Raw genomic sequence first — 12,923 nt, 5'->3', positions numbered from 1 at the left:
GTAGACATTTTGTTCAGCATCGTCGAAAATTTAATAGATATGTCTTTGAGAATAACTTAATGCCCCACAGTTCCCGGGGGAAGGGCTGCAAGTTATGAACTTTGCCCATTATTTACATATAGTATTGGTTAATGGGAAGTATACAGACGATTTCAGGAGGAATGTGTTTCTGTTGAGGGGGGGGGGTCAGAGGAGGGAGTTACGGGGGAGAATGTTTCCTTGGGTGAAGGGACATTTCTATGAAGGGGGCGCCGGATTTCTCAGCATTATTGAAAAAACGATCAGAAATTAAATAAAAAAACAAGTTTTTTCAACTGAAAATAAGGAGTAACATTAGAACTTAAAACGAGCAAAAATTATTACGTATATTAGGGGGTTTTCCCCCTAGTCAATACCTCGCTCTTTACGCTAAAGTTCTTTTTAGTACTTTCAAAAGAGCTATCTATTCTAATTCGCTGGCCTTTGTGGTGCAGGGGTTTGTGGTTCGAACAGAATTCGAACTTTAGCGTAAAGAGTGAGGTATTGACTAGGGGGCGAACTCCTTAATATACGTAATAAAAACATACGAATATAGAAGTTCGTTGCGTAAGTGAAGCCGTAAATTACGTCAGAACAAAATCTTGAGAAAGCCATTTAGCCAAAAAAAAGTAAAATTAATATGCAAATTTCGTTTTAACTATTCATGTACCGTGAGACAAAAAAAAGCTGCATTAATTCAAAAACATTCAGAAATTAAATACAAAAAAAATAAGTTCTTTTAACTGAAAGTAAGGAGTGCCATTAAAACTTAAAACGAACAGAAATTATTCTATATATGAAATGGGCGGTTCCCTCCTCGACGCCTCGCTCTTTACGCTAAAGTTTGACTATGTTTCACAGTTTTATTTTCTAAAACAGTAAAAAACTTTAGCGTAAAGAGCGAGGCGTTGATGATGGGATCCCCCTTTTATATACGGAATAATTTCTGTTCGTTTTAAGTTTTAATGTCGCTCCTTACTTTCAGTTGAAAAAACTTTTTTTTTTTATTTTATTACTAATACATCCGTTTGATGATCCCTGTGTACGTATTGTGTTTTGATTTAGTTCAACCTCCCCCTAAAAACGCCCTGAAAGCTTCACATTAATTCTCTAAGCTGAGTAGGAACCCATTATTGACTCCAGGGAGGCACTTATGCTGCCATCTATAACCAGTCTAACTGTATAAGATCATGTGTCTCTTTCTAGGCCAATCATGGACTTAGAATACTGCGGGGAAAATGCAGATGCGCACTGAATACGAGCATGACAATGTTATTGATCCCTGTACGAACAAGATCAGGTGACATCATCAGATAAGGAAAAGATGACAGATTTCAATCACCGGATGGAATACTGTGATAACAAGGTGTCATCATCAGATAAGGAGATTTCAACATTGGAATATTCTTATTAGAGAGTTGAAAACACAGACGGGACAAGATAACTGATTGAGACGATTTCTCCATGAGACAAGATAAATTTAAAAGTAGAAACGAAAATGATAAGGCATCTCAGGGAACGCTAACTCCTATTAAGAGATACATATTATTTTTTATTTGGGTGGTTCTTGACTGTGTTCAGTATAATACACAAGTACCATTTGAACAGTGTTGTAAGGTCCCCTACCCCAACCCCCAAGGGCCCTTCCTCCCCCCAACTTTTTCGCCCACCCCCATTTTTTTATATTTTTTTTGCGCGCTTGAGACACAGAAGCGCCCCTCCCCCTTCCCCAACTTTTTGGCCCCCCACATTTTTTAATGCTTTTTTGCACTCTTGAGACACAGAAGGGCCCACCCCTCCCCCCAACTTTTTGGTACCCCTCCCCCTGTTTTATTAATACATTTTTTGCGCGCTTGAGACACAGAAGGGCCCCCCTACTTTTTGGCCCCTCCCCACATTTTGTAATACTTTTTTTTGGCGTGCTTGAGACACAGAAATTAACAAACAGAAAAGGTTTTTCAGATAAAGCAGGGAACAAGTTTAAAACTTTTTCAACAACACATACACGACATGAGAAGAAACCTAGCAAAGGAAGCAAGAAACAACAGACTTTCACGCATGTAAAATCATGAACCAGCATAAGTAAACATATCAAATCATAAGTTTGCAACAACACACACACGACATAAGAAGAAACATAGAACAGGAAGCAAGAAACAGCAGACATTTACACAAATAAAATCTTGAACCATCATAAATAAAAACATCAAATCATAAGTTTCCAACAACACACACACGACATGAGAAGAAACCTAGCAAAGGAAGCAAGAAACAACAGACTTTCACACAAGTAAAATCATGAACCAGCATAAGTGAAAAAACCAAATCATAAGTTTCCAACAACACACAGACGACATGAGAAGAAACCTAGCAAAGGAAGCAAGAAACAGCAGACTTTCACACAAGTAAAATCATGAACCAGCATAATTAAAAATACCAAATCATAAGTTTCCAACAAGAAAAACACGAAATGAGAAGAAACCTAGCAAAGGAAGCAAGAAACAGCAGACTTTCACACAAGTAAAATCATGAACCAGCACAAGTAAAAATACCACATCATAAGTTTCCAAACAACACACACACGACATGAGAAGAAACATAGCACAGGAAGCAAGAACAGGAAGCAAGAAACAAAGACTTTCACACAAGTAAAATCATGAACCAGCATATTTAAAAATACCAGATCATTAGTTTCCAACAACAAACAGACGACATGAGAAGAAACCTAGAACAGAAAGCAAAAAACAGCAGACTTCCACACAAATAAAATCTTGAACCATCATAACTGAAAATACCAAATGATAAGTTTCCAAAAACACACACACGACATGAGAAGAAACCTAGCAAAGGAAGCAAGAAACAGCAGACATTCACACAAATACAATCTTGAACCAGCATAAGTAAAAATACCAAATCGAAAGTTTTCAACAACACACACACGACATGAGAAGAAACCTAGCAAAGGAAGCAAGAAACAACAGACTTTCAAACAAGTAAAAAACAAGTAAAATCATGAACCAGCACAAGTAAAAATACCAAATCATAAGTTTCCAACAACACACAGACGACATGAGAAGAAACATAGAACCGAAAGCAAGAAACAACAGACTTTCACACAAATAAAATCTTGAACCAGCATAAGTAAAATTACAAAATCATAAATTTCCAACAACACACACACGACATGATAAAAAACCTAGCAAAGGAAGCAAGAAACAGCAGACATTCACACAAATAAAATCTTGAACCAGCATAAGTAAAAATACCAAATTATAAGTTTCCAACAACACACAGACGACATGAGAAGAAACCTAGCAAAGGAAGCAAGAAACAGCAGACATTCACACAAATAAAATCTTGAACCAGCATAAGTAAAAATACCAAATTATAAGTTTCCAACAACACACACACGACATGAGAAGAAACCTAGCAAAGGAATCAAGAAACAGCAGACATTCACACAAATAAAATCATCAACCAGTATAAGTAAAAATACCAAATCATAAGTTTCCAAAAACACACACACGACATCAGAAGAAACATAGCACAGGAAGCAAGAAACAACAGACTTTCACACAAGTAAAATCACGAACCAGCATAAGTAAAAATACCAAATCATAAGTTTCCAACAACACACACACGACATGAGAAGAAACCTAGCAAAGGAAGCAAGAAACAACAGACTTTCACACAAGTAAAATCATGAACCAGCACAAGTAAAAATACCAAATCATAAGTTTCCAACAACACGCAGACGACATGAGAAGAAACCTAGCAAGGGACGCAAGAAACAGCAGACTTTCACACAAGTAAAATCATGAACCAGCATAAGTAAAAATACCAAATCATAAGTTTCCAAAAACACACACAAAACATGAGAAGAAACATAGCACAGGAAGCAAGAAACGAAGACTTTCACACAGGTAAAATCGTGAACCAGCAGAGGAGTTAAATCCCTTTGGGATACCCAAGAATTTACAACATTCACATTATTTTAGGATGCATTAGCATGTCAAACACTTAGAATGTTTATTAAAAAGTCGGAGAGTTTTTATTTACTTTGAAAAAAAATTAGAATTGGACTATAACTTTTTTCTTTTCTTTGAAAAAATTCAGATGGCTCACGATTTTACTTGTGTGAGTGTCTGTTGTTTCTTGCTTCCTTTGCTAGGTTTCTTCTCATGTTGTGTGTGTGTTGTTGGAAAAGTTTTAAACTTGTTCCCCGCTTTAGCTGAAAAACCTTTTCTGTTAGTTAAATTCTGTGTCTCAAGCACGCAAGAAAAAAAAAAATATGGGGAGGGGCCAAAAAAGTTGGGGGGGGGCCCTTCTGTGTCTCCAGCGCGCAAAAAAAAGTATTAAAAAATTGGGGGGGCCAAAACGTTGGGGGAGGGGGCCCTTCTGTGTCTCAAGCGCGCAAAAAAAAGTATTAAAAAATGTGGGGGGGCAAAAAGTTGCGGGGAGGGGGGCCTTGGGGGTTGGGATAGGGGACCTTACAAGACTGTTCAAATGGAACTTGTGTATTATACTGAACACAGTTGAGAACCGCTCAAATAAAAAATAATATGTATCTCTTAATAGGAGTTAGCATTCCCTGAGATGCCTTTCCAATGTTGAAATTTCCTTATCTGATGATGATACCTTGTTATCACAGTATTCCAGCCTGTGATTTACATCTGTCATTTTTTCCTTATCTAATGCTGTCATCTGATCTTGTTCGTACAGGGATCAATAACATTGACATGCTCGTATACAGTACGCATGTGCATTTTCCCCGCAGTATTCTGAGTACCTGATTGGCCTAGAAAGAGACACGTGACCTTGTACACTTAGACTGGTTATAGATGGCAGCAGAGGTGCCCCCCTGGAGTCAATAATGGGCTCCTACTAAGCTGTTCCCTAGATATTGGTAATATGCCTTTTGTCTAACTGCATGTGCATATTGTGTTTTTATTTATTTCAAATTCAAATTCCTCTAGCATTAGCAATAGTAGTAGTCAGAGTAGTAGGAGTAACAGTAGGAGATTGGGACACTGGAAGTAGTAGTAGTGATAGCAGCAGTACTAGTATTAATAGTAGCATCAGTAATGATGTTCAAATTTTGCCTTTTCGTCTAGTTCAATACTCCCGCCTCATATCCTGATAGTTACAACCTGATACTATAAGCCGTTTCTGAGATATCGCTGATCTGCCCATTTGATAACCTGTATGCATATAGTGTTTTTTTTTATTTAGTTCAGCATCCCCCCCTAAAAAAAATCCCTGAAAGCTTCACCTTAAATACCATTAGCCTTAGTAAGTGCAGTACTAGTAGCAGAAGTGGTAGTAATACAACCACTAGTAGTAGCACTACTATTGCTAGTAGTAGTACTACTACTTCTACCATTAATATGCACTTAATGCCTTTTAATTAATCCACCATCCCCCTCAACAAGTATTGAAAGTTTTATCCTAATACTATAAGTTGTTTCTGAGATAATGCTGATACGTTCTTTTGACAGCCTGCATACGCATGGCAAGTTTCAACTTAATTGAAAAACCCCTCAACATTTCGTGAAAATTTTTCCTTAATACCCATAGCTTTAGTAGTAGTATTAGCAGTAACTGTAAAAGTCGTGCTAGTGGAATGCATAAAGTTCCTTTTGGTTGTTTGGACATCCTCCTCAAAATGCACTGAAAAGTTCAATTTAATACTCAAATCTATTCAAGGAATATAGCTGTTAGGCAGGTTTGATAACCTGCATCAACAATGTGTTTTTCGAAACATTTCCTGAATGCTTCGGCTTAATATTTTAAGACTCAGTAGTAACAATTGTCGCATTAGTACTATTAGTATTGGTAGCAGTATGCACCTAGCACCATTATATTTTACAACATTCCCCTCCTCAACATACGCTGAAATTTTCAATTTAATACCCTAAGCAGTTTCTGGGACATTACGGATACGTCCATTTGACAACCGGCATGCACATAGTGTATTTTGATTTAGTTCAACTTGCTCTAAATATCCCTAAAATCTTCACCTTAATACCCTTAGCCTTAGCACTTGTCGTAGTATTTGCAGGAATAATAATAACAATAAAAATAATAATAATAATAATAATAATAATAATAATAATAATAATAATCATAATAATAGTAGTAATTGTAGTATTGACAGCGATAGCAGTAGTAGTAGTAGTAGTAGAAGCAGCAGTAGCAGTTGAAGTAGCAGCAGTAGTAGCATGCAAAAATTGTATTTTTGTTAGTTCAACATCCTCGACAACAAGCTCTGTAGGTTTCAACTTAATACTCCAAGCTGTTCCTTAGATATTGCTGATTTGCCCTTGTGACAACCTGTATACACGCAGTATGTTTTGATTTAGTTCAATTTCTCCATCAATATTCCCAAAGATATTCACCTTCATACCCTTACTCTTTGAAGTAATAGTTATAGTAGTAGTAAAAGTAGGCGTAGTACAAGCAGTAGTATTAGTAGCCGAGCCGTAGTAGTACTCGTAGTAGTAACAGTAGTAGTAGTAGTAGTAGTGTCAGTAGTAGTAAAAGTTTTAGTATTAACAGTAGTACCAGTAGCATTAATCAGGGACACAGGGGGGAGGGTGAACAACAACAACAAAAATAAATAATACATTATACCCACTTCGATCTTTACTATGAAAATGTCAAGCCTTCCAATCACTTTCGACTATTAAAGCGGGCACTATACCTTTCGATTTCCAATCGAATGAGCCCTTTTTGAAACGACAACACTTTCTATAAACACCTTATATGCCCCCGGAGTATAAAGAGCAAACCTTACCCTAAGGTCTGTTAGGATGGTTGTCATTCTCTAAGATCGAGTTGCCAGAGCTTTCAACTACGTTAAACAACATGGCTATCTCAAAATTTTGATCGGATGTGTTTGGGGAAATGGTGGGCATGAGAGGGGCGGTAGACGCTCTCCAATGACTTTCAACTATTAAAAATAGCCCTAGCCCTTTCAATTTCAAATCAAATGAGCACTTTTGAAGTTCCTACGACAAAACTTTCAATTAAAATTTTATATGCCCCCAGGCCATAACTTACAACCCTTGCCCTGAGTGCTGAGGGGGGTGTGTCATTCTCAAAGACCTAATTTCCAGAACTTTCTACTACGTTGAAAAAATGGCTGTCTGAAAATTTTGAGTGGATGTGTTTGGAGGAATGGTAGGCGTGAGAGGGGGGTTAGTTACCCTCCAATCACTTTCGACTATTACAAAGGGCACTAGCCCTCTCAATTTCAAATTGAATGAGCCCCTTTTGAAGTTTTACGACAACTCTATCTATAAAAACCTTATATTCCTCCAGGGCAGAACTTACAACCTTTGGTCTTGGGGCTCTGGGGGTTTGTCATCCTTAAATACATAATTTCTAGAACTTTCAACTACGTTGAACAAAATGGCTATCTCTAAAGTCTGATTGAAGGTTTTTAGGGAAATGGTTGGCGTCAGAGGGGGGTTAATTACTCTCCACTCAGTTTCGACTATTAAAAAGGGCAATTTAAATTTCCAATCAAATGAGCCCTTTTTGAAACTTCTATAACAACTTTCTATATAAACTTTATATGCCCCCAGTGCATAACTTACAATCCTTGCACTGAGGGCTCTGAGGGGGCTATCATCCTAAAAGACCTAATTTCAAGAATTTTCAACCACGTTCAACAAAATGGATATCTCAAAATTTTGATTGGATGTGTTTGGGAAAATGGTGGGCGTGAGAGAGGCGTTAGTCGCTCTCCAATCACTTTCAACAATTAATAAGAAAGACACTAGCCCTTTCAATTACCAATTGAATGAGCCCTTTTGAAGTTTCTACGCTTTCAATAAAAATCTTATACCCTCCCAGGGTAAACTTACAACCCTTGCACTAAGGCCTCTGAGGGGGTTATCATCCTAAAAGACCTAATTTCCAGAACTTTCAACTGCGTTGAACAAAATGGATATCCTAAAATTTTAATTCCGTATGTTTGGAAAAATGGTGGGCGTGAGAGGGGCGTTAGTTACCCTCCAATCACTTTCGACTATTACAAAGGGCACAAGTCCTCTCAATTTCGAATTAAATTAGCCCCTTTTGAAGTTTTACGACAACTCAATCTATAAAAACCTTATATGCCCCTAGGGCAGAACTTACAACCTTTGGACCTTGGGGCTCTGGGGGGTTTGTCATCCTTAAATACATAATTTCTAGAACTTTCAACTACGTTGAACAAAATGGCTATCTCTAAACTCTGATTGAATTCTTTTTGGGGAAATGATGGGCGTCAGGGTGGGATTAATTGCTCTCCAATCACTTTCAACTATTAAAAAGGGCAATTTAAATTTCCAATCCAATGATCCCTTTTTGAAATTTCTATAATAGGTTTCTATATAAACTTTATATGCCCCCAGAGCATAACTTACAACCCATGCACTGAGAGCTCTGAGGGGGTTATCATCCTAAAAGACTTAATTTCAAGAACTTTAAACCACGTAGAACAAAATGGATATCTCAAAATTTTGATTGGATGTGTTTGGGAAAATGGTGGGCGTGAGAGGGGCGTTAGTCGCTCTCCAATTACTTTCAACTATTAATAAAAAAGGCACTAGCCCTTTCAATTTTCAATTGAATGAGCCCTTTTGAAGTTTCTACGCTTTCAATAAAAACCTTATACGCACCCAGGGCAAACTTACAGCCCTTGCGCTGAGGGCTCTGAGGGGGTTATCATTCTAAAAGACCTAATTTCCAGAACTTTCAACTACGTTGAACAAAATGCATATCCGAAAATTTTAATTGGATATGTTTTGGAAAATGGTGGGCGTGAGAGGGGCGTTAATTGATATCCAATCCCTTTCAATTATTAAAAAAAGTACTAGCCGTTTCAATTTCCAATTGAATGAACCCTTTTGAAGTTTCTACGACAACACTTTCAATAAAAACTTTATATGCCCCAGGGCATAATTTAAAACCCTTGCCCTGAGGGCTGTGGGGGTAGGGGTTGTCATCCTTAAACACAGATGGATGTGTTTGGGGAAAAGGTGGGCGTGATAGGGCGGTTAGTTGCACACAAATCAGTTAGTTGCCCCCAGGGCATAACTTAAAACCCTTGCCCTGAGGGTTGTTGGGGAGTGTCCTCCTCAAAAACATATTTTCTATGTGGAAATCAACTACGCTGAACAAAATGGCTATCTCAAAATTTTGATTGGATGTGTTTGGGGGAATGATGGGCGTGAGGGGGGGCTAGTTGCCCTCCAATCACTTTCGACTATTAAAATGGGTAATAGCCCTTTGAATTTCCAATCTAATGAGCCTGTTTTGAAGTTTCTACGACAACGCTTTCTATAAAACCCTTATGAGCCCCCAGGGCATAACTTAAAACCGTTGCCCTGAGGGTTGTGGGGGAGTGTCCTCCTCAAAAATATATTTTCTATCTGGAAATCAACTACGCTGAACAAAATGGATATACACAGAATTTTGATTGGATGTGTTTGGGGGAATGATGGGCGTGGGGGGGGGGACTAGTTGCCCTCCAATCACTTTAGACTATTAAAAAAGGCACTAGCACTTTCAATTTCCAATCGAATGAGCCCTTTTGAAGTTTCTACGACAACGCTTTCAATAAAAACTTCATATGCCCCCAGGGGATAACTTATAATCCTTGCCCTGAGGGTTGTGGGGGAGTGTCCTCCTCAAAAATATGTTTTCTATCTGGAAATCAACTACGCTGAACAAAATGTCTATCTCAAAATTTTTATTGGATGTTTTTGGGGGAATAATGGGTGTGGGGGGACTAGTTGCGCTCCAATCACTATCGACTATTAAAAAGGGCACTAGCCCTTTGAATTTCCAATTGAATGAGCTTTTTTTGAAGCTTCTACGACAACGCCTTCTTTAGAAACCTTATATGCTCCCAGGGCATAACTTAAAACCCTTGCCCTGAGGGCTGGGGGAGTGTCCTCCTCAAAAACATATTTTCTATTTGGAAATCCACTACGCTGAACAAAATGTCTCTGTCGAAATTTTGATTGGATGTGTTTGGGGAAATGATGGGCGTGGGGGGGGGCTAGTTTCCCTCCAATCACTTTCTAAAAATAGTACTATTAAAAATAGTACTAGCCCTTTGAATTTCCAATCGAATGAGCCTGTTTTGAAGTTTCTACGACAACTCCTTCGATACGAGGTGCCCGGGTACGGAGAAAAAACAAAAAAAAAACACATTGTGCCCACATCGTTCTTTACTTAGCAGCGCTAGCGCGCTGCCTATGATGGTCGAAGACGCAGTTAAACAGCTCAGGTGCAGCAGTGCATCCTTGCTGCACACCATTTTTGACGGGGAAGGAAGAAGACAGCTTCCTGTTATCAAGGACGGCACTTTCTGTGCTGCTGTAGAGTCCTTTAAAGAGGCTGACTATCTTTGTTGTTCCGCAGCTTTCAGGATTAGTCAAAAGGACTGTCTGTCAACAGTGACAAAAGCGGAACGAAAGTTTATGAAAGTGTAAGCTTTTTCGTTGAATTCTAGTGTCTTCTCAACGATCTGTTTGACCGTATGAATCAGTCAGTTGTTGATCTTCCTGGCATGAATCCGGCTTGTTTGGGGCAGCGCAAAGCATGTAGGAAACTTATTGCACGTTTCAGCAGGATCATTTCAAACAGCATTCCAGGAACAGAGTAGGGTGATACCACGGTAATTCCTGTAATTCGTCTTGCTGTCCTTGCGCTTAAGCACTGGTATGATGATTTCTTTCTTCTAGTCTGACGGTATAACTTCAGTGTGCCAGATTACGCTGAACACCGTCTGCAGCAAAATTATCATTGCAGGGCCATCCGTAGTAAGTAGCTCTGAAGCGAAGACACAGGTGCCAGCTGCTTTATTGTTTTTCAGTTTCCTTACGGCTGATTTAATATCCTCAGCAGAAAATTTGGCACCGTCAAGGGCAGGGGTAGTTTTTGCAGCAGTGGCAACAAATCCTGTGTCAATGCAATCGGATGGATTTGAGTTCAGTAGCTCATTAAAGTATTTCTCCCAGAGACCAAGACATTGAGACTGATCGTATATGGTTTCTCCATTCGCTGCTTTCAGGCTTGTGGACGCCATGGCGTGTTGGCCAAGCAGCTCACGCAGGATCTTGAATGTAGCGCCTATTCCTTTCTTTGGGGCAACTTGCTCGAGCACAGTGGCCTTACCCGCAATTAATTGAAGCAAGGAGCTGCGTTTTCTGTTGAGCTGTCTGTAGAGTGTCACATCTCCTCGTAATTTCGCTCGTCGTCTCTGTTCAATTATTGAAAACGTCTGGCTGCTAATCCACTCTTTCTTCTTTTGCGGCTTCGAGTCCACAACTTCAGTAGCTGCTCTGAGAACATTGTCTTTGGAAGTGGTCCATGCTGACTCGCTTTCTGAACACTGCTGGAGAGACTCGAAGCGGTTAGAGACTTCAACCATATATCACTCGCAAACCGAGGGATCTTGCTTCAGTTGAGACGTGTCTATCTTTTTGGTGGATGGGGAGTTACTCTTATAGTAAATCCTCAGCCGGATCTTGGTCCTTGCAGAGACTAGATGATGGTCATCATTGCCGAGCTCAACACCTCTGTATGAGCCGCAGTTCTGGACATACGAAAGCCAGCGTCCTCGAATAATGATGTAGTCAAGCATCTTTTTTGTCCTGCCATCATTGCTGTTCTATGTGTAATTTGCAAAAACACCATTATCATTCAGAGCGTCAACTGTCACAGGTCCAACAGCAGTATCGTACAGTCCAGAGCTGTTAGCCATACCAGTGTTAAAATCTCCTAGGACTAGGAGGTAGTCGTATGGGGGTACGTAGGAGAGCTCAGAGGACACAAGTGCATAGAAGTTGTCCTTATCTGGGCCTTCATCTTTTGGGGAAAAGGGTTGTGGGAGACGGGCTGGTTGTCATCTAATCATTTTTTACTCTTAAAAAGGACAATAAAACTTTAAATTTTCAATAAAATGAGCTCCTTTCAAAGTTTCTATGCCAACTCCTTTAATACGGAGAGCCCTGGTGAAAAAATGAAAACAATAAAGAAATAAATGACATACAGAGCCTATTTAGGTCTGTACATTAGCAGCATTATTGTGCTACCAATAATAAATAAAAAATAGGAACTTCATGAAAAGGAGTAGCCTTCAGAGTGAAGCCTTCAGAAGCCTGGATTAAGGTTGAGCGTAAGTGGCTCTGTTGGATAAAGGTGGCTTAATGCTGCAGTCAGCTGCTAAGACTAGTATTAGTTGAATATTCGATTTATTATGGGTTGTGAATTTAAGGTAGAAATCACGTTATGTCACACAACCAATAATTTTACCCTGGCAATGCCTATGTCGCATTGCCTTAATTAAATACTAATGACTCATTCCTTTTACTTTTAGCATGTGTAAATAATTGGAGAAGTTTGTGGACTTTCTTGGATGTGTATACTGGAATTAATCTTACTTCAATAATTTCCTCAATAATAATTGGAATGGTTGTGTTAGCTCTAATGAGGTGTTTTAGAAACATTGGAGCGCCGCCTATGTTTATAGCAACCGACTCAGAAAGAGGCTACTTCACTTTTCCAACGATGTTTAATGTATCGGTAAGCATAAAACTGCCCTTTCTATTTTCTAAATAAGATGCCCTATCTTCGCTCTAAGTATGTCAGACCCAGGGGTGGTCAAATCTGGTTCTCTTGGAAATGTTAATTCAGTCATTTAAATGGTGGGATCTCACGTTTTGGAAATGTTTGGTCAATATTCTATCCCTTCAAGCAAAGCGAGTTCTACCCATTGATTTAATACTAGCAAGTGCGAAAATGCCCAATTTATTGTCTAATTAAGGTGCATAATATTTTGTTTAAATACGGAAGACCAAGCTACATTACGTAAAATGTTGGTTTACCTTCAACTTGCTCTCACC

At 39.0% G+C, this 12,923-nt stretch overlaps 1 protein-coding gene across 3 annotated transcripts in view; it reads left to right on the top strand.

Moving 5' to 3' along the window:
* LOC148949236 (uncharacterized) overlaps positions 1 to 12,923 on the top strand; it is a 137,139-nt gene that overhangs the window by 50,904 nt on the left and 73,312 nt on the right. For all 3 annotated transcript variants that reach the window (XM_089092884.1, XM_089092882.1, XM_089092885.1), the window contains one exon: positions 12,398 to 12,603. In XM_089092884.1, coding sequence (XP_088949010.1) covers positions 12,398 to 12,603 — 206 coding nt within the window. The remainder of the gene's footprint in view (positions 1 to 12,397; positions 12,604 to 12,923) is intronic.

Source organism: Artemia sp. Qi Xiang Cuo, chromosome 8, assembly GCF_049724085.1.
Source record: "Artemia sp. Qi Xiang Cuo chromosome 8, ASM4972408v1, whole genome shotgun sequence".
Lineage (NCBI taxonomy): Eukaryota > Metazoa > Arthropoda > Branchiopoda > Anostraca > Artemiidae > Artemia > Artemia sp. Qi Xiang Cuo.
This window is presented reverse-complemented; position numbering and strand designations above follow the sequence as displayed.